At 51.1% G+C, this 20,203-nt stretch overlaps 7 protein-coding genes across 7 annotated transcripts; 6 read left to right on the top strand and 1 right to left on the bottom strand.

The window, feature by feature from the left end:
* The first annotated feature begins 571 nt into the window (after window positions 1–571).
* ASPSYDRAFT_338367 (uncharacterized protein) lies at window positions 572–1,619 on the top strand. The gene has a single exon (XM_040845149.1). It carries the CDS (start codon window positions 826–828, stop codon window positions 1,429–1,431), a length of 606 nt encoding a protein of 201 aa, XP_040708465.1. The 5' UTR covers window positions 572–825; the 3' UTR covers window positions 1,432–1,619.
* A 137-nt stretch (window positions 1,620–1,756) lies between these two features.
* ASPSYDRAFT_39403 (uncharacterized protein) lies at window positions 1,757–3,795 on the top strand. The gene is made up of 3 exons (XM_040845889.1): window positions 1,757–2,681; window positions 2,765–3,255; window positions 3,322–3,795. The coding sequence occupies exons 1-3, from the start codon at window positions 2,221–2,223 to the stop codon at window positions 3,438–3,440; spliced, it is 1,071 nt and encodes a 356-aa protein (XP_040708464.1). The 5' UTR covers window positions 1,757–2,220; the 3' UTR covers window positions 3,441–3,795.
* A 985-nt stretch (window positions 3,796–4,780) lies between these two features.
* On the top strand, window positions 4,781–7,135 carry ASPSYDRAFT_54117 (uncharacterized protein; the record flags this gene model as incomplete). The annotated part of the gene is made up of 6 exons (XM_040848794.1): window positions 4,781–4,836; window positions 4,912–5,023; window positions 5,090–5,145; window positions 5,216–5,607; window positions 5,662–6,551; window positions 6,662–7,135. The coding sequence occupies 6 exons, from the start codon at window positions 4,781–4,783 to the stop codon at window positions 7,133–7,135; spliced, it is 1,980 nt and encodes a 659-aa protein (XP_040708463.1).
* A 714-nt stretch (window positions 7,136–7,849) lies between these two features.
* Window positions 7,850–8,675, top strand: ASPSYDRAFT_84656 (DUF3455 domain-containing protein; the record flags this gene model as incomplete). The annotated part of the gene is made up of 2 exons (XM_040851383.1): window positions 7,850–8,494; window positions 8,568–8,675. The coding sequence occupies 2 exons, from the start codon at window positions 7,850–7,852 to the stop codon at window positions 8,673–8,675; spliced, it is 753 nt and encodes a 250-aa protein (XP_040708462.1).
* A 1,033-nt stretch (window positions 8,676–9,708) lies between these two features.
* Window positions 9,709–10,554, bottom strand: ASPSYDRAFT_26644 (SAP domain-containing protein; the record flags this gene model as incomplete). Its single annotated transcript, XM_040844301.1, has 1 exon — window positions 9,709–10,554. One exon carries the CDS (start codon window positions 10,552–10,554, stop codon window positions 9,709–9,711), a length of 846 nt encoding a protein of 281 aa, XP_040708461.1.
* Window positions 10,555–13,073: 2,519 nt separating this feature from the next.
* On the top strand, window positions 13,074–14,261 carry ASPSYDRAFT_39395 (uncharacterized protein). Its single transcript, XM_040845888.1, has 2 exons — window positions 13,074–13,101; window positions 13,219–14,261. Exon 2 carries the CDS (start codon window positions 13,529–13,531, stop codon window positions 13,916–13,918), a length of 390 nt encoding a protein of 129 aa, XP_040708460.1. The 5' UTR covers window positions 13,074–13,101; window positions 13,219–13,528; the 3' UTR covers window positions 13,919–14,261.
* A 385-nt stretch (window positions 14,262–14,646) lies between these two features.
* ASPSYDRAFT_338187 (uncharacterized protein) lies at window positions 14,647–19,832 on the top strand. Its single transcript, XM_040845146.1, has 2 exons — window positions 14,647–14,725; window positions 14,790–19,832. Exon 2 carries the CDS (start codon window positions 14,907–14,909, stop codon window positions 19,416–19,418), a length of 4,512 nt encoding a protein of 1,503 aa, XP_040708459.1. The 5' UTR covers window positions 14,647–14,725; window positions 14,790–14,906; the 3' UTR covers window positions 19,419–19,832.
* The last annotated feature ends 371 nt before the right edge of the window (window positions 19,833–20,203 follow it).

Raw genomic sequence — 20,203 nt, 5'->3', positions numbered from 1 at the left:
TGAATTCGGAAGCCCACTAGACCGCCTTGTCTCTTGGTCGGGTTGAGCCGTCTGCCCCATTCCTGACTGGCCACTCACAATCTTGATGACGAGTCCTCGACTGTGATGAATGTGGGTAATTGGGTTCGACTTTTTGGAGAATTTGTTCATTGTTTCTGGCCAAGTTCTCAATTTGTTACGTGCTGTCGAGCGGATACAGACTTTACGCAAAACATACTGGTAAAGTATTCCATGATGGATTCTCCAGAATCTAGATGAACTGGCGAGGGTCGCGGGACGTCGGGAGAATGGCATTATTGGATAGTGACGCCGAGGCATCCCCCACGCACAATGATGTATCTTTGTGATCTACCACTTCCCCGCCACGATGTCGAAAATTGCAACTCACTGGGCTTGAAGGCCCCAAGGCGAACCCTGGTTAAAGCGCCTTCGCTTGTGGCCCGGCATTGGCTGTTGTTTCCTCTGACAAATACCCAATTTTTACTCTTTGGCTCCTGCTGGAGACACGGCACAGAGCCCACTTGTTCCCCCCTTTTAGAGCCCTCGGCCAGTCAGTGGCTCCTGCATTCGAGCAGTCCCTGACTCCCCCAGAACCTGAGTGACCCAACCTTCCTCGAGGTCCAATCTTGACGCCTCATCCGCCCGCTCTCTCCATCGTGAATTCGTGAGCCCACCGCCCCGCCACTCACGTCCTCTGTCGTCCGCACTGTTTCCCGGATTTGGACTTAGCATGACCGCAGACTCCATAACACTTCAGAGTTCAGACTTTCAGAGGCAGTGTGCGATTCCGATATGAGCTTCCAACTGGGGAGACGGCAATGAGGGATGGCAAACCGAGACTCAAAATGGACGCATCTTGTCTCGAACGGGAAGGTTGTTTTGGACGCTGTACCTGAAATTGACTTAGTCTGCCTCTTGCGTTTGCCTTTTCCCTCTTTGTGTGCTCTGCAAAGTGTGAATCCACTGCTCGAGCACCCACCCCTGCCGTCATCATTCTCATGGCAGCAGAAGCAGACAGCCTTGAGATGGTGCAGACTGCTGTCGGTATACTCCGGGATCGAATTTTTTGAGAGCCCTCCACTTTTTATCGTGAGCGTGCAGAGACTGCGGCGAATATCAACAATGTGCTCCGATCCCGGAGTTTCAGATGTTTCCCATGGCTCACTTGCCCCTGCTTCACTGCGACTTTATGTGCCCTTATTTTCTTTTTTTGCACGCTGCACTTGGATTCTTTGTTGTGTACAATTTCTAGTTTTTAATTTTTTATTCTCTTTATCCCGGCAGCTGCTGAAGCCAGCTAGCCATTTGATCACTGCAGTTAAATTTCCCTCCATTACTGCTGCATTTCTTTCTTCTTTTCTCAAGGTATGGATTGAGATAAAGTCGAGTATAAAAGTGGCATCCATGGTCGCGATCCTCACTAAGATTTAGTGGTTAGCACTGAAGAAAATGAATTAAATATTAAATAACAATTAAAAAAAAAAAAAGAAATGAAAAAGGAAAAGGGAAAAAAAAACGAAAGAAGAAAAAGCACGAAGATGGGTCTCAACCTTGAAGGTCACCCGAGGAACTGGTTCCCATTTGGAGATTTCCCACTGGCTTCTCCTTTTTCGCGCGCTAGCACTGAATTTTGCGATGATTATTTTGATTTATTTATTTTCTCAATTTAACACTGGCGCCGTTTCGAAGCCTAAGCGGCCCAAAGTAACGATCTGCAACCGTCCCCCGACGGGACGTCGTCAGTGGCACTAGATTCCTCGTCCCTCTGAACGCCAGGGACGAAGGAAAGCCCATCCTCATGCTGCGATCCTGGATTTGTTCATAAGCTTCGTCGATCGCCCTTCCCCAGACTGTCTTTCATTTTCTCCCTGGCTGCTGGGTTCTCACTCTCCCATCCTCTCTTCGCAGATTGTCGCTCTTATTACTCCTCCCGTACCTGACCTTTGCACAACAGTCTGCACCTGCGCGCATCTCACCACCGCGGATCATTGCACTCAATTGAATCTCCTTGTCGCAACGCTCTATCAATCACCCCTTCTGCTTCGTCTTGTCCAGATCTACCTTGCCTTCGCGCACTGCTGTACCTCGCTGCCTGTATCGCGTCGGTTGTATTTGTTCGACAACCGATCATCTACCCCTTGATTATCGCTCCAACCGCAGTGTTGCGAGCATCACAGAACCACGAGCACCCTAAATCTTTCTTGACAACAACTACCCTCAATGACGATGGTCATTGAAAACCAGAACCGCCAGTATGGCGGCGGAATGGGGTTTGACAGTGTCTACCAACATGGCGTCCCGCATCACGGTCAACCACCGCAATTCACAGACCCTTGGGCTGCTGCCCATTCTTCGTCTCACTCGACGCCCCCTGTTTACCCGGCTCCTGTGGGCATCAAACAGGACGAAAACAGCCGCCCGTCCCATATCTCTCTGCCATATTCCGTCCCTGTTTCTGCTCCTTCGATGGTCGCCGGCAGCAACTACTCCTCCGCCACATCTTCCACCAGCTATCCCGCTCCTGACATGATGGGCCTTGCCCATGACATTCCCCGGACCACCTTTGAGCAGACTCCTGCGTACACCACTGCTCCTTCCATTAGCAGCTTTGCGCCTGCCAGCTATGCGCCGATCAGCTACGCATCCCCTGTCCACCAGGACAACCGCAGGATGTCTCATGCGTAAGAGCAACCACTTCCCCCAACCCGCTCGCTCGGGTTGAGCGAATTCATAGGACATATGCTTACCTCGTTATCTTATTCAGTGAGGCTTCTCGCGTTGCCCCAGCACAACCTGGAGCTGGTCCAACATTCGGTGATGCGCTTGATGCTAGCCGCGGAATGGTGGCGCTCAGTCAGGACATGACGCCCCGAAACATTTACGGGCCTCGAGGCTCGCGAGGTTCAGGAGATTCCTATGGATTTCCCCTGGCACACTCCGCTGGTTCGTCTATCTCATCCGCCAACTCCTACCCATACTACAGCGCATCCGTGGGTTCTGTAGAGTCATCAGTCACCGACTACAGCTCAACAACTTCAGAGTCTTACGAGAATGGTCATTTGTCGCGCACACTCCCACGGCCGTCCACTCTTCTGACTGGCAGTGCTCCCCCAGGCCCGCAGTCCATGATGAGCCAGTTTAGCTCAAAGATGCCGTCCAACACCCAGAAGAAGCACAAGTGCAAGGTGTGTGACAAGCGGTTTACCCGACCATCGTCTTTACAGACCCATATGTACAGTCACACTGGCGAGAAGCGTAAGTCCTTACAAGCAAACCCAACCGCATTTGCCGGCTTTGTGATACTAATAGGTTGGATTATAGCATTTGCATGTGACGTGGAAGGCTGTGGTCGACACTTTTCCGTTGTCTCGAACCTGCGCCGCCACAAGAAGGTCCACAAAGGTGGGAAAGAGGGTGGTTCTGGCGATGACGAAGAGTAATTCCTTCGACTCTTCCGTTCTATCTTCAGTGTCTTGCCTGTTGGTCCTTCTCCTGGTGTGAAGGATTGTGTGATTCTGGAATTCTCCAGGCATCTCACTCAGTGGCACCTTTCTTTCTTCCCGATTGGATCCCAAATCTATTGTACAACAGCCTAATCCTCCTTCCGCTATTTTCTTCTTTCTGTCTCAGCCATGTTGGCAGAGAATTGATACCCCGAATAATTATTTTCTGCGTTCTTGACTTGTTTTCATGATTCGGCAAAGCAAGATTCAGGGACCCGGACGGATACCCCAGTGATGCTTTTCGATTTTTCTATTACCAAAGTTATGACCATAGAGGTATCGGCTTTTTTTTGTGTTTTCTCCTGACGGAGGTCCAGCTTGCTTCGTTTCTTTTCTCTCGCTAGACTAGGGTGTTTGGTTTTGGTTGTTTTGTGAGCCGTGGGGGTTTCCTGTTATTATTCTGATACCAATGGGTTGCGTCAGTCACGTTTGAATTGTGTTCTTGCGTTTCCGTGGCATGGGTTTCTTTTCGTTCGTTCAGGCGCCCGGATCATCACGACGACGGCAAACATCATCTGCGATTTCTTAACGGTTCTCTTGCCACTCCCTTTGGGAACTGGCTTTCGAAATTCTGTCGGACACTCCAAATTGCCTGAGGAGTTTGTTGGTATCCGGGAACAAAAGCTGGGGACACAGCGTTTATTTGTTGCTCTTTTCTGCCTGAACTTCGCTGTGTTTGTTGGGAGATTGACACGGTTTGTGTCACCTACTGTCGCTACTACTACGATATTGTCTAATTTAGATGCGCGAAAAGGCATAATAATATGGGCTCGGCTGATTTGGACGCCTGCTCGTCTCAGTCGGTCTGATTTGTATATAGATGCCAAGCAATATATATCTGCCTTAAAAAGCGTCCTTCTTTCAAACTCATGATGCACACTGTAGGCATATCTTCAACCAAACTCAAGTACTAACTCAACACCGCTTCCCTTGTGCGACACAATAGCGGCCGTGCGTGGTGAGCCCTTTGTGATATCTGCAAATGCGGCCGCCCAGAAAGACGCGTTACGAGTGCATATTGGAAGCTAGAACGCGTATCTACCTCGATAAGTGCTGGATGCTGAGCAGGATGGGCTTGTGTTGTGGAAGACGATAATAGATCGGATAGTTGTTTTGACTTATATGAATCTTTCCCGTCCCGCCGCCTTCTTCCCGCCCCGCAAAAAGCCGGCGACGTCTTTATTTTGGCTCTCTCCCTGAGCTAAAACCACCTATTCTCAACATCAACCCGATGAAAATGCCTTCATAACAACACTTGTCGCTTTTCGAAGCCGACTATGTCCGATGATCAGCGCCCAGCGAAACGTGTTCGACAGGCTTGTGAGCCATGTCGGTAAGTAGTGGTTCCTTGACTGTTTTGACTCTGGATCCTCCTCTATCGCGTTGATCATAAGGCTGATGGAACTAGACGCAAAAAGTCGCGCTGTCCTGGAGAGAAACCAGTATGCTCCTTTTGCGAACGGCTGGGTCAGCAATGCATATATGCGCCAGGCGAGGGTGAAATGCCGGCGGCGGATATTGTACGTGGAGATCTTTCTTTCCTTCATCGGAAAGTGCCTAGTTAGGCTAATTCATCCCTGCTCTAGGCGAAACGGCTATCAAGTGTCGAGGAAAAACTAGAAGTGCTGACTCGAAGTCTCAGGTATTCGATCCCTTAGATATGTCGTTGGCATAAGCTTGTCTCGGATCAATTTTAACTTTGAGGACCATAGTCGACCGAACTCAACTCCGGAAGTTTCTAGTTCACGCCCGGCCCTCGTGCAGCAACAGAGCGAGCACGGGAATGACCAGCCAAATTTACAGCAGAATGATCTCTCAACCGTTGCGCATCTCTTCCTGGCCTGCTGCAACTACCAGCCGCTCCCGCTGTTCCACCCGGATGGGTTCGTTGAAACGCTGGAGGGCCGCGACCCGGAATTGATTCTGGCAATTCATGCCGTTGGTCTGCGGTTTGGACGNAGCCCTGATGGTAGTGATCTGCGTCCTTATATTACGGACTGTGCACGCCGAGCGCGGACTCTTGTGATGGAGCGTGTTGGCCATGGGCCTTTGGAGCTTTCGACCTTGCAGACACTCTGTCTATTGGCGTTGTTTGATTTCACCGGTACCGATCCCTAGCTTGCATTCTTGATATATAATTGGCATTGACGATATGAAGCGGGCAACACCATCCAGGCTGGGCTGCATTTGAATATGGCGACGTATTTGGCTCAGAGTGTCAATACGGCTGGAGAGACCTTGGGCGCGTTGTCCTCTGACTCAGATGAGAAACGGAGATGTCTTTGGAGCATCTATCTTCTTCAAAACCTCCAAGGGGATGGTGTGCAAATGGCTCGACTTATTGCGGGTGTGCGGACCCCGTTTGATACCGGATCGGGGTTTTCTCCTACCTATGATCTCTGTTCCATGCCGGAAACCGCGCCACTTAGTTCTTCTAAGGAAGACCTTGACCTAGCGTCTTATGCGATTCAAGTGGGCGAGGTTTGGGCTATGGCTATGGCATACGCTGCGAGTCGGGTCGAACCGGATGCACCGGCGCCGTGGTCACCACGGTCCGACTATTCTATCGTCACGTACCGTCACATGGAGTTTGATAGCCAGGTGCCACTGAAGTATCGCTACGACGCCAACAGGTTCCATGAGCACCGTCTGCATGAGTTGAATCAGCATCGCGAATACTGGGGTCCGTGGCTGTTCACACAGTTCCTCTATCTGGCTATCCCGTGCCTTCTGAACCACCCATTCCTGCTATCAAGGAGGCTGCGCAGCTTCCGACATACCATGCCGCAGTCCTTTATCCGACAGTCATTCGAGACCATTACCAACAATGCCGCGTGGATCCTGCATTTGATTGATCTGATTGAGCACAAAGGGTTCGAGGTTTGCGACCCAACGCTTGCCCACTGTGTGCTTATCGTGGCAACTATCCACCTCCAGCATAGTTTTGTCGAGGACCCGAGCTTTCGGGAGAAAGCGCGAAGGGGGTTTACTAAATGCGTCCGATTTCTTCATCCGTTGGCGCAGCGATGGCCACACGTCCAAAACATGGTAGGGCTATGCAATCTAACAGCACTGTTCAGCGGTGCTATTGGTCATTGGACTGTGTTAAGCGCCCTTACGGGGAGGGAAGGCAGACTAGGCTAACTGCCCAATTCTAGATTGACCGACTTACTCGACTCCGAGAGAACGTCTCCGCGGGGGACCCTCAAGCCTCCCACTCTCGGCAAGCATGGACCACCAACGCCCAGCTTCTCTTGGAACTGTTAGTCTACGACCGTGCAAGCCGATCTCCTCTACCGAGCCAACTGCTCGGATCGACACTCTCAGATTCCTCGGGGCGACTGACAGCTCGCATGACCCCAGACCCGAATTTTCCTTTAGTAGGATCGGCAGGGATCACTGGGCATAAAACGGTTGCGAAAGAGATATACACACACCCTCCAGAGACGGTTACAACGCCGCCAGCAGTCCAGGCCGAAGCGCCGGCGGCGGTTGCACCTTCTATAGATCTCGACCCGTTTGGTATGATTGGAGACCCCACACTGGAGGGAATCACGGACCACATGTTTTTAGAGCCCGAGAGTTATGGTCGAGCAATTGAAGATTGGTGGGAAGGTGATGCCTTAATCTAGTGGCTTGGTTACTGAGAGACGGATAGCTCGTTGCCAATCATTTGCACAGCGAATTTTGTCAGAAACCTGGGTCAACATCTCCAACGGGATGAATTGCCGAAGAAGTAATGATGAAAGGGTATTAACAAGCCACTTCCAACAACGTGGCAAGGCGCAGACCACGACCAACTCTAATGTTGGAAAATTCATCGTTGTCGGGACCGCTGGCGCGAACTCGGCGGCTAGCTTTCATTGTTGTTGGGTCTGCCTCGCTCCTGAAAATAGACTCCCTGGAGAATTCACAGCCTCGCCATTAACAAACAGAGTGAATTAAAGGACCTAGAATTGTTTGCTATCACTGGCCAAACTGCATGAGGAAAGGCGTGCGCCATGCGAGACCGCAGCACAGCCGTGTTTGGTGGTGTTTCTGCGTTACGACCCAGATCAAACCAACAAGGTTTGGATAAGCGCCGCCTAAATTGCAGTGCAGATGATTGCAGGCGTGCAGCTATGCAAGATTTGACGTTGCGCTGAATTGGAATGTAGATGGGCCCTTCACCAGATTGGTTCTGAATCTCGGGGGATATATTCACTCATCGCTGGGGTGGGTTTATATAAGAAGCCAGGGTCTGTTCTTTCCCTGATGGTTTTGAACAACACCGACCTACATCCAACTTCGAGAAGCCCTATCTTCTTGTGGTCCATTTCAAGAGCTCTAAAACCACGATAGTCACCATGCCGTCGATAATTTCCTGTGTTTCGCTCCTCCTCCTCTTGGTCACCGCTGCTGGCGCTCTGCCATCCAACCTCCCTACTGACGCATCGTTCTATTCATCTCTATTCGAAAATGCCCCCGAGGACCTCAAACTAATCAACTGCCCACTCGGGAACTCGGTTCCCTTCCCCGAATCGACCCTACCAGCACCATCAAAAGGCCTAGAGCTCAAGTTCATGACCATCGGCCGCGGAACCCAAAACTACACCTGCCCGGCGAACAACCATACCGCGAAACCCAAAGCCACCGGTGCAACCGCGGCCCTCTTCGATGCATCCTGTATCGCAGCCCTACACATGGACAACGATTCTGGAAAGCAATCTCCCATACATATCATCCCTGAGGTCATCAAACCCATCGCAATGGGTACCGTGGATTTCCTAGCTGATATGCTAAGACGCACCCGGGGCCAGAATATGGACATTGGAAAGCACTATTTCACTGCGGACGGGGTGCCCTTTTTTGACCTTCGCTCACAACATTCGTCGAATGATTGGGTGTCTTGTCAGAAGGAAGCTGAGATGCGCGCGCCTGACAAGCCCGGGTACGGAGTTAATGAGGATGTAGCATGGTTGAAACTGAAGCGCGTTGATGGGGGCTTGGGTGTGAGTACCATCTTTACCTGCCTACTAGATATTCTTTTATGCGTTCACACTGTATGCTAATGCTTGTTTCTAGGAGGTCTACCGCCTATATACAGCCGGCGGCTCGCCGCCTGCTACTTGCGAGGGCGTCTCTGGAGAATTTACAGTGGATTATGCAGCCGAGTATTGGTTCTATGGTTGATTGAGAGCATAGGGTACTCAGAGATTGGCAGTATCTTCTGCATTTACCTAGGTGGAGTCGATCATTTATTACTTTCCTCTCATTATGGCGCATACTGCATCCTACCGGGCGGCTTAGTTCTTTTTAGTCTAGCATTAACTTCGGGAAGACAATGGATTTCCCAATAAATTACGACATCCACAGTAAGGATTTGCTTCTGAAACGTACCTAGCTACCCGCTGGTGCTTGCTACTTTGGTCGATAGCCCTGGTTGGTTTGCTTACCTACCAGCTTAGATTTGGACAGGGCATCGACTGATCTGTTGAGTCACTGGTAGCTTTGTAGGAATGATAGACAAGTGAAATACATAACCGACCTTAAATTATCTAGCTCAAGTCCGTCACCAACGACACTAAAGGAGGCAACGAAGCGCGTGAGTAAAGGGAGAATTTCCCTAGTAGGAGGTTGCTGCTATATACTGTAGAACGTTAATTCAGAGCATCCTGCGAGATACTAAATACACTATTGACTAACTATTAAGAGGACTGAAGCGAGCTGATGTGTCGGGTCCATATATCGAGTTCCCGATCTGGTGAAGGATGGAGCTATTGGATGGCCAGCATTGATCGAAGACCATCTGCCAATAGGAACCTTTGGTAGGACGACAGTTATGGCGATAGGACAGAGAGCCTCCTACTTTGTCTTAGGTGGCTATATGGATGTCAGGTTTAATGTCCTAAACGCAGGGGCTAGAGTGGCATTTGCTCAACTACATTTGCAGTGAAGGAAACCTTGATATCATCAATTCTGACCTGCAGATAAAGTGACACGATTCTCTGACAATCGACCATCAAGCTACGAGCATTACGATACACCCAATAAATAAAGCACACCCGAAGCGACCACAAAAGCCCAGTGAGCACCGCAAAATGGATATCAAAATTCGTTCCATAACGCCAAATCAGATTCTCAACATAGAAAGTAATAAATAAGACAACTGGTATTGGAAATTCAGCCGAAAATAATGAATCCATCATTGACAGACTCGACCGGATCACGCGCCGGTTGCGAAGCGCTTCTTCCGAGCCTCCATGGCCGCCTTGTCCTTTTCGCTCAAGCCATTCGCCGCGTTATTCGTACTGCTCTTCTGGCCTTGGCCCTGCTTCTGGTTCTGACCCTGGTTCCGGTTACCGCGCCCACGGTTGCGCTGGTTGTTTCGTCCCTGGAAGTTCCGTCGCTTACCTCCACGGCCACCTTGCTCATTGTCACCGTGGCCTCGCTTCCGTGATCGCTCCGGCAGAGCCTGGTCAAGTCGGCTAACGCTATCAACACTGGGGGCTTCTTCGCCAGCGGTTCCGAATCGCTTAGCTCGCTCAAGCTTTTTCTCCGCGCTGTCAATCGCAGCCTGAGACTCCTCCGTGATACCAAACTTCTCCGCGCGAGCCTTACGCTTCTTCAACTCCTCTTCAAGGTCTGTCACAGAGAGACCGATTGAGAAGTTAGGAGCCGGCTTCTCTTCGGCAGGTTGTTGATCTTCCTGTCCTTCTGTTGTTCCTGCAGCTGCAGCCTCTGCGCCGCCTTCCTGGGTCGCTTCGGCGCTCTGGGTTGCCTCCTCCGTCTTCGTTCCTTCAGCCTGGGGGGCTGCACTCTCAGCAGGAGCAGAAGCCGCGGCCTCAGCGGGTTTCGCGGCTGCGGAAGCATCAGCGGCAGGAACCTCGTCATCCTCCCAGTCAATTACATCGTCAGCGTTCTCGGTCTGGGCTGGCGCAGCGGTGCTCGCGTTGTCGTTTTCCTGGAGGCGCGCAACCATGTCGGCCTTCTTTCCGCCGTGAGGGAGGCCTCGAGACTTGAGGATCTCCACAAGCTCGGCATTGGTTTTTTTAGCGTAGTCGGTAGTCATTGCGAGGAAATGAGGTGTCAATGGTGAGAGTTCGGTGTTTTAAGGGTCGAAATGTTCTGTCGCTGGGATGAGAGGGTTTGTTGAGTTTGGGTAATGAAAAGTAAAGTAGGTGTGAACCTGGCGCAGAGAAATATATGTGTGGAAGATGATTTAAATAGAACTGCGCATTACTGAGTGAACGGTGATAGAAGGATGTGGTGGTGAAAGAGATGCTCATAAAGAACCCTTCATCCAACCGTCCAGACCGGGACGCGTTGACGCGGGTTTCCAGGAGCTTGAGTCACGTGTATCACGTGATTCATTTTCCTTTCTTCTGCGATAGAGGACAACCGCAGCCTGAGGCTGCAAATATAACTGAGCTACCTACAAACTATGGTTGTATTATTTCCACTAGGCAGTGCAGGTGACAAGAACCTGCTATTTCCCAAAGGTCTCTGGCCAACTGTGGCTCCCAAAACCAGTACAACGTACTGTATACCTAGCCTCGGACTCTCCGAGTCAACGGCCTCGCGCCTAACTCTTCAACCTGACTCGAGTAGGAACACGTCAACAGCATTCACGCAGGGATCTTGATCTCGGAACCGGCGACCGCGAGACAGCTTGAGCCTTAAGCGCCTCGGACAATTACAAAAAGCGATGATCTGAGCTTATCCAGGTCGGAGCTCCCGAGGGGATGACAGCTGAAAGACGGGAAGCTCGACTGATGTGGCAGGCGTTCTGTGGTTGTGGCGAGTCTTGCCCTGCGTCATTGGACGGGCACTGCCACAGATCTGAATGGGTGGCTCAGCCGTGTTTTTGGTCATGTGACACTAGTCACTGACTGGACTCTCGGCCCTGGACTGTTCGGGTTTAATGGATTTTAATGGTTTCGGAGGTATACAGCGACGTTTACTGACACTTGATGCCAGGGTCTCGATGTGGTTTCAGAAAAAGACCCATTTTGTAAGACTCAGAAGCCTACGCACCGATTTCACCTCCGATTTCGCCTCCTCTGTAAGTGGCAGCAATATTCGAGAAAGAGTGCAGCCCTAACATGCCCAATTCATCAGTAGAGTAATCGAGCCATCCCTCACCAAGTCAAAGTCAACGGTTACTCCCAGAGGTACATAAAGCTTATCATTCAGTGCATACCATTTGTCAAAGCTCGCCATTAACTGGCCAGTGCAACAGGATATGCGCTGGGTACCGAAGATTAGATACCTCGACTGTGAAGGGAGCAAATTCCGAATGTGGTGACAATTGAATGACGAGAACTTTCGTGGGGGAGACAACGACGAGAAAGGATAGGATATGAACAGAAGAATAGGTCAGTCTAAATCCTATGGTATAATATGTACACCGATAATTTAGCACTACGAGGGGTGAGTGGTAAGACTGCGACACAAAGAATAATTGGCTCGTCTGCATACCGGCAACGTTCGTATAAAATTATGTTAGCGCACCTAAATAAGTAGTACCGAGAGTCTGACGACGGTGTATATGATGATATGTCTCATAAGTTGGATCTTCCGTCGGTGAGAGCGGGGCGGCATTAGCAACCCGGTCTTGGATACCCCAAGCGACCGCGTGCGGATCGCGTTGGGACGAGAGAGCGATGACTGATTTGGAGTTGGATGTTATCACCTCTCGTAAGTATTCAGCTCTGCCTCCAGTGATCGACTGACAATCGGTGTCTCCCATGTCGTCCACTCTCTGTCGCCATTCCTTGATTAATGAGTCATGGGGCGACAAGCACAGCTGAACTGCGGCGCGGCAAGCGGTTCCTGCAGGAGACCCGATCGACACTTTGGCTGCAGCAGTGCAGCTTCACTGGCGACTGGGACACTGTGGACGATTCTTTGCATGCTCTCTCAACCGCAGGAGTGAAGAAGGAAATACGTATACACAAACTTTAACTAGCACGTTCTCCTGATCCAATTCTCCGATTGGGATTTAAGACTACTGATTGGCTTCGGTGGCTGAAATTGACATCCTTGTCAATTCCCCGTTGAACGGTTTGATTTACCGCCATCTCCACTTGGGACCCTCCAGCATCGCCATGGCCTTTTCTCTCCCTGACGAATCCCTTCACAAGGCTGCCATTTGTTCATCAGACTAAGACTAGGGCCCCATTGCTCCGCGCCTGTTGGCCGGCCAGTCTGAGTCGGCCGTGAACCGCCCAAGGCTCAGCGAAAAGTTTAGCGGCGGATCTGGAGCCCTGGACCCACGGCTCAGCGACCCCGGCCATCGCGCTGCGACCACAGAATGACCAGCATTGCCCCAGGCTCAACTGCCAGCCGTTCAGTTCCAAACAGCGACTTTCTCTGGTTCACGGCCCGTTCCAACGTAACTTTGAGCGGAGGTCTCAGCGTTAAGTTTAGGACACCCATTAAAGACCATTACTGGCTAGGGGGATGTTCCCAGCATCGACTTATATGTGACGGTACAACCGTTATTGTCCAATCCGGTCTCTGTACAGCAGCTTCTTGGTGCTGGCTGTGTAACGAGGGGTTCGGAGCGAACCTTCCAATTTCATTCCGTTTCGTTTTCTCATAAGAGGTAATCTCTCTGGGCAAAGGAGGTTCACTGTTAGCAAGAAAGACCTTGAGAAGTTCAATACAAAACATTCAGAGCGTTGCTTAGCTGAGATAATCTCGGCGTTGGAACTGGGGCGCCTTGTAGTACTTAGTGCGCCTTGCTCGTATGCGTCCCCGGTACGTAGTGGGGAGATGCGAGTTTTCTTTTTTTAGGATCCCAGACAAGTGAACGGAAAAAATTGCGCACCTCTTTGGAGGCGGCCTTGATGCATACTGAGTAGTCGGTTTCGAGAGGACGTGAGTGCTCCGTAAGACCGTAACCCGCCATAGCGCCTGGCGGGTTGAGATACGAATCAAGTTGTCGTCGGTCTCTCCGGTGGTGATCGACTCTGGTCAGTGACTACCACCTGACCCGCGGCTGACTGAGTCTCCAGCGATTTTCCAACAACTGAGGGAAGATGCCCGATCCCTCGTCAAATCAGACCACATTACTCCAGAAACACAGACCAAGAAGAGCTCTGAACTACTGCAGAACGCCTGCGCCCATCAAACTCGCAACGCTACGGTCTCAACTAATCGGCGGGTCCAGATTCTGGCAGTTTTCCTCTTTTCCTCTATGGCCATTCTCTGAAGGCCGTCGTTGCGCTATCTCCCGCCACTCGCCTGGATTCACCCTGTCATCTTGCACTATTCAACAGGCTCCGGAGCTGGTGATGCCCGCGCTCTCTGGGTTCGCGCCAGTCATTATATGCAAAATAAGAGAAAGGGAAAAGGTGGGTCAATATGGCTCTCTCCCGTTTACCCACAGTTTTGTCGCCCTCTGTACCCGTGCACCCAGCGGCGTCTGACACTGTTGACCCTCTTCCCCTCGAGAACCATGCTTGAAGCAGTTTGATAATGTGAAGAAAAAATCGTGCACCTCTTGCGCCAATGATCTTCGCCGTCACACCAACGTCGAGTCCGAGACCGGTGTCGATCGCTCACATCGCGCCAGGATCGCTCATCGTCGTCTGTCGATGGATCGTTAGCCTGCGAATGGGGATCTGATTCCCCCACCAGGCCCAGCAGCCCCAGCAGGGTTGAAATTAGCGCGAGGCACGTTCTCTTGTAGAAAAAGGTCCAGAAGCCAGATCTATCCTGAGTCAAGAGCGCTGCAATCCTTTTTTCCTCACGCTCTCGTTTCTCGACCGCTACTTTCATTAATTCCTGTTTGTTATACCCGCCGCTGGATTTCTTTTTGAACCTAGTTGCCTTTTGGAAGTACATGCGACCTCTGACGTGGTCGTGCAGACCCAGCTCGGATATATTTTGCCTTCTTAGCCACATCGGACCTGCCTGTGGCGGAGCGCCTGCATACCTAGCACTGTGCCGCTTGGGCATGTATATTCTTGCCGCCTATTGCTCTTTTTTTTTTCCCGCTTCATGATTGAGCTGCAGCTTTATATTTTTAACTAGCTGCCTTACTTTTTACGACGTCATTTTTATTTTGCTTAGAAAAGGTGCTGGCTTCCTTTCTACCTACTCAACGGTACCCCCGCGGCGCCTGCGATTTCGGCATCTTTTTTTCTTCGCTTAGGTATACTATCGCCGCGAACACCGGGTTCCTTGGGTCGTCTAGTCGCAGACATTCGGATCGCATACCATGACCCCAGAGTGTAAGTGTATCGCTTCTTTTACCACCCGTTTTTAGCCAATATACTCACAGATAATTATTTCTAGTAAATTTATAACACACCAACTTCGACGCCGGAATGATTTCGAGCTCCCCTCGCCCCGCGCCACGTTCTAACCTTTACTTCGAGATTAGAGCTGGAAATTGAATTTTAAGGTCACACCATGTCGTACAGATCTGATGGTGGGCGAATACCCCGGTTGAGGGAATTCGGGCATCAAGCGCGAAACGCCTCAACACCAATGATCGCCACCCAGCCCAGCTCTTATGGGTCGACGACTGCGCAGTCTTCAAGACCACGGATTCCGCGACTGATGACACAGTCGACAAAAACCAGAACCAGAGCGGCCTCGATGTCTGAAGCAGAGGAGAACCGTCCAATCCTCGCACAGTCAAATCCAGTCCTCACTCCTGATTCTCGCCCGTACATGCCCCCTCGAGCGCCTACTCATCCAGCAGATCTTCAGAGCACTACGTTAGACCGACACGTGCCGCGAGCCCTGCATACTCCTGCCGTGCCGCAGACCCCTATCAACAACCTGCCGCCAGTCCAATCTCGTCCACGGAACGTACTGCGGAGAAAGGCGCCTACTATAGGCCAGCATAGCGTCAATAACAAACTGCCGACTGAGTCGAGACCAAGTGGGTTGAACGTGATCATTCCAAACAGTACCACTCTTGATCAAGCCCAGCTAGGGTCTTCGCAATCTTCAAGTCAGACAGAATTGGCCAGGAAAACTCCGTCGCCAATGGTTGCTCCGGACCAGCCTACAGCACCCGTCACCGACCAACATGTCCATCAGGGCCCAAAGGAGCTGGCAAGTCTTCGGACTACTGTTAACACCCAGAATCTACCACCGTTCACTCCCATATTTCCGTCTGCTAGCACGCCGTCTACACGATACTCTGGGTCACCTGGTATTTGGAGTAGAACGTCCGCGTCGACACCAGCTTCTTTGTCGTCATGTTCACCGGGTATTACTCAACCTATAAAGGTTGGTCCTCGATTAAGACAGCCAAGCCCCTCACATACTAGGCTTCCAGTGTTTTCACCTCAAGGGCAAAAGCCCGGTCTACCGAGTAGCCCGGCAGCTGGGAAGACGAGGTCGCCTAATTTAGCCCCAGGATATGGATCAGCTACGTCGCTTCTCACTGATAACCGCGAGGATTCTGCGGAAGCTTTTGAAACCGCAAAGTCTCCGCCCCCAGCTCCCAGTCCATTGCCCAGGAGGACGTCGACAAAATCTAGCATCCCAAGACAGGTCAAGGATAATACGGAATCCCGCCAATCATCGGAGAAGACAGATAATAGTCAGTTTCCCGAGTTAGGTGATAAACCCGGGAAACGAACCATTCCTAAACCATCAGATAAGATTCCTGTTAGACCAAGCAGGGAAGGCACTGAGAAATTGAACCTGGAGCCATCTCCCGTCGTCAAAACAAATATATCTCCTCGCGCAATAAAGGGCCACAGGCGGCGCATTTCTGCGGGGAGCTCCACAGGCCTGGCTTCGAATCAATCAGCAGCAGCATCTGTTGATTCACTCAATTCAATGGCTTCGTCCCATATCCGCAGTCCCTCGTCTTCTGAATTGGCACGAAAGTCACCCAAAACGTTGACCAAAGAACCACGGAAAACTACGGCGCCAGATTCAAACCCTGTAAAACATCGGAAGTTTGGACTTTTCCCTCGGAAATCGAAGCCTGATCTCGATGCTGGCCAAAACGAAGCTCGACCCGTGCGGAAAGGTCCTGCTGCTGGGACTGGCCACGAAGGCTACGGAAAGTATGGACAGCGCGGCCGCAAGTCCAGTGTTAGCAGCACGACTGACACTAGGGCAAGATCCACTAGCACGACGAAGTCCGTTTCAAGCAAAGGCAGTGGCAGAAGTCGAGCGGATACAGAACTTGACGATTTCTTCCTCGCCCGATTGGAACCAGTGTATCTTAACGGCGGCGGTGTGGATGGCGCTACTTTATCGAGAACACAGAGTGAGCAAAGTACAGGCGAACTGAGTACAAGGTCAGCACCTGGTCCTACTCATCGGCCGGTTCCACCCGCCGGATATCATTATGAGCCTTCGCAGGTTTCAAAGAGAGCAAGCACTTTCAAGGAATCCCACCGAAGGGACCTCTCAAGCCCGGCAACTATTTCCCCGTCTAACAGTCAGAGCAAAGTCCCAACTCTCGCCAGCCTGGAGAAATCCAAGACTCAGCCGGACGCTCAATCTACTCAGACCCCGTCGCGTAAGAAAGAGCCCGATAGCCACGCTCCGCCACAGACCCAGTCGAAAAAGCCATCTAAGCGCGGACTCAATATGAAGTGGCCATTCTTCCACAAAGATGCGGCTCCTGCTGTTCCTGACCCGAAGCCTGCTTCTCAGCTGCCTGCACAGGTTGCAACCCTTGGAAATCGCCGCCCAGTTGCTCACTATGCGTTGGTTGATACTGATTCCGACCCACTGGAAGAAATATTTTATAACCTGGAAGACTCTCCCCCAACGGAAGAGACAGAAGACGACGATCATATGTCACCAGTGGAAGTACCCAAAGGGTTGAAGATCAGAAAACAACACGAATCTGTTCTCCTCCCGTCCCCGCCGAAACTACATACTGAATACGCAGTGACAAAGCCTGCTTCACCCATCGTGGGATCTTCCAAGGGAACCATGTATTCCAGGCAGGGGCCAAGTCCCGAGGAGCGCCCAAGCCGGCTAGCTTCTGTGGGACGAATCCCACGCGTTGTATCCCGAAAAGACCGACAACACAGGCCAGCTTTGCAGTCCTTTTCGCGACCATTTAGTGTGGCCGAGGATCCTTCGTCCTTGACTGCCACAGCCCCTGACCAACCGTATGGTCAACCGGGTCCCAGTGGGAATGCTCAAGGCCCGCCTCTTGAGGTGAATCGCAAACCAGGCAACATTGGATTTGACTTAACTTCGCCCTTCAGCGACCCTATGAAGGGTAGCGCCCTCGACTTCCTTGCGGGCCCTTACTCCAACAATGAATTCTTATCATTCTCACCTCCTCGAAAAGACTCATTATTTTCAACATCGAGCGGGTCTGAGAGCCTTGCCGCTATTACTGCTGTTGTTCCGGGACCTGAAACTGAGCTGATGGAGGATGAAATATGGGATGAATATGACGAATTCATTGACCATGTTCTCTCTCCGGAGACTCCAAACCTGCCGTTCCCTGGTGGACTAGAGCCTCGCGAGAGATTTGAGCTGGCAGCAAGGGCAAGCCGTGCTCTCCAGGCTGGGCTCAACAGCGGTCACGCTGCGCCTGCGTCACCGCACGAACAGCCCACAGTGTCTCTGACTCCTGCATCACCCCGAAATACCGTCAATTCGGTTCGCCTACGGCGTTCCAAAATTGCCAATGCCCTTCACTCATCCCTTAGCCCGACTTCACAGCCTTCGGTGAGTGATATGATGGCACGTTTCCGCGATGACCACGAGGAGGTACCTACCCCCTACTGCAATACGGATGTGCAGCCGCCGGACATCACTGTCGACCAGCCGCAGGCAAGCATAGTTAGTTCACCAAGTTTGGATCCGTCTCCGAGTTTCGAGAACTGTCGCCAACGGAACACCATCCTGTTTGACATTGCTGAACGTGACCGTGAAGGACCAACGGCACAGACAAATATTCGATCAGGCTCTCTAATGACTAGTCGTTGGCTCTCTTTTGGAAGGGTTCTTTTCAGTCCTGCGCATAACCATGTCAGAGAAGGGGTGCAGAGGAGGATCTTGGTAGTCGATGGGCTTGGAAACGATGACTGGTCGTTCTACTGCGCCTTGACGTACCCAAATTCGGACGTATACTGCCTACACCAAGGACCTATTCATTCTGCGTCCACTCATCCAGCTGCGTGGCAGCCCCCGTCAAACCACCATACCATTCACCACGCTAGTCTCGAGAACCCAGTTCCATTCCCCAAGGGGTTCTTTGCCGTGACCGTTTTGCGATTCCCAGCCGCATGCTCCGAGGCAGCTCAAAACAACATCATCTCGGAATGCAAACGCGTTCTCCGTCCTGGTGGCTATCTGGAGATGAGCATCCTCGACCACGATATGATAAACATGGGAGTTCGCACGCGCAGGGCAGTACGAAAACTCAAGGAAACAATGTACCTCTCGGACGCTAGCATCAGTCTCAAGCCCGCAAGTGACAACATCCAGAAACTGCTTGGTAGCCACGGATTTGACAACCTCCGCCGTTGCATGGTTCGCATTCCGGTCGCGGGGATGATCGTTCGCTCATCCGCCTCTTCCTCATCGACTACCTGCTCTAATCCGTCCATCTTGACGACGGCCGCTATAACTTCCTCCACGGCGCTCTCTGCTGCTTCCGGCTCCTCCGGAGGACAGCGATCAAACACACACGAGAAGTCCTCATCTAACGATACTGTTCTCTCCCTCGGAGACCTGCTTTCTGACCCCTCCCCATCCCCATCAAATGACGAATCGATCCGGAAAATCGTCGCCCGTGTCGGCCGCTGGTGGTACACTCGTTGTTATGAGAGCCCCGTTCTCCCCAATGGAGATGTCGACCGCAGCCTCTGGGCCGATAAGAAGATCCTCCGCGAGTGCCAGCAGCGAGGAACCGGCTTCCGATTGTTGATCGCGTATACGCAGAAACCAAGCGAGAAGCGTCGAACCGCGAGTGTTTGACATGATTCGATATTATGATTTATTATGATGATGAAACCAATGACTGATGACGCATTCATGCTATACTACTTGATTAACATTATTTAATGATCTCTTTTACCGGGAAAGGTGATCTGGTCGTCTTGATCTCATTTCTTTTTTCCTTTCTTTTTTTCCTTTCTTTTTGATATTTCGCGTTTTGATGTAATTTTGTGCGATTCCCCCTTTGTCATTTTTTATGTACTTCACTTCTTTTCTACCATGAGCTGGATCTTTGGGTGGACTCTTGCTTTTGCTTTTCTCGTTTTCTATTTTTCTTCATCCTACAATACCAAGACTGTAGCCAGCAATGGCAAAATCAGATACAGATGACTTAGGACTAATACGGAATATAACGGCCCCCGATAACGGTCTACATTATTGAATTAATTTTCCCTGACATAAATACTCCAGTTATTTAAAATGGTAGTATACACAAATCCTCGTCATCATAGGTGCGGGTCTCGCATATCGCTTGCGTAGAGGTGGTGTAAACGAAGACTTCAACATATTTATCTATTGCGGCGGCTTCCCGCAATTGCTCGTGATTGTACATACCCCACAGCAGGTAACCCATGATATGCGGGGAGTTGTCTAGTATGATCCAAATGCGCATTCATTCAGAAGGAGCATGCTCTCGGTTGAATGATTGTTCGTCCAACGGCTCAAAGCAATCGGTGTAGATTCGAACATGCTCTCGGAGCCTGAATACCTGTGGGGTTTTCTGGATGGTCCTCAATCCTAAATAACACATTTGGTTATTGTCT

This window comes from Aspergillus sydowii, assembly GCF_001890705.1.
Source record: "Aspergillus sydowii CBS 593.65 unplaced genomic scaffold ASPSYscaffold_1, whole genome shotgun sequence".
In the NCBI taxonomy this organism is placed as follows: Eukaryota; Fungi; Ascomycota; class Eurotiomycetes; order Eurotiales; family Aspergillaceae; genus Aspergillus; species Aspergillus sydowii.
Note: the sequence above shows the minus strand (reverse complement) of the source record. Positions and strands in the feature narration are given on the sequence as shown.

What these genes read in the sequence shown, in the direction of transcription:
- ASPSYDRAFT_338367 (XM_040845149.1), top strand. Translation starts at nt 826, where the DNA reads ATGGCAAACCGAGACTCAAAATGGACGCATCTTGTCTCGAACGGGAAG.
- ASPSYDRAFT_39403 (XM_040845889.1), top strand. Translation starts at nt 2,221, where the DNA reads ATGACGATGGTCATTGAAAACCAGAACCGCCAGTATGGCGGCGGAATG. An exon ending in AACCGCAGGATGTCTCATGC is followed by an intron (nt 2,682 to 2,764) that starts GTAAGAGCAACC and finishes TATCTTATTCAG; the next exon opens with TGAGGCTTCTCGCGTTGCCC. An exon ending in CAGTCACACTGGCGAGAAGC is followed by an intron (nt 3,256 to 3,321) that starts GTAAGTCCTTAC and finishes GTTGGATTATAG; the next exon opens with CATTTGCATGTGACGTGGAA.
- ASPSYDRAFT_39395 (XM_040845888.1), top strand. Translation starts at nt 13,529, where the DNA reads ATGCCCGATCCCTCGTCAAATCAGACCACATTACTCCAGAAACACAGA.
- ASPSYDRAFT_338187 (XM_040845146.1), top strand. Translation starts at nt 14,907, where the DNA reads ATGTCGTACAGATCTGATGGTGGGCGAATACCCCGGTTGAGGGAATTC.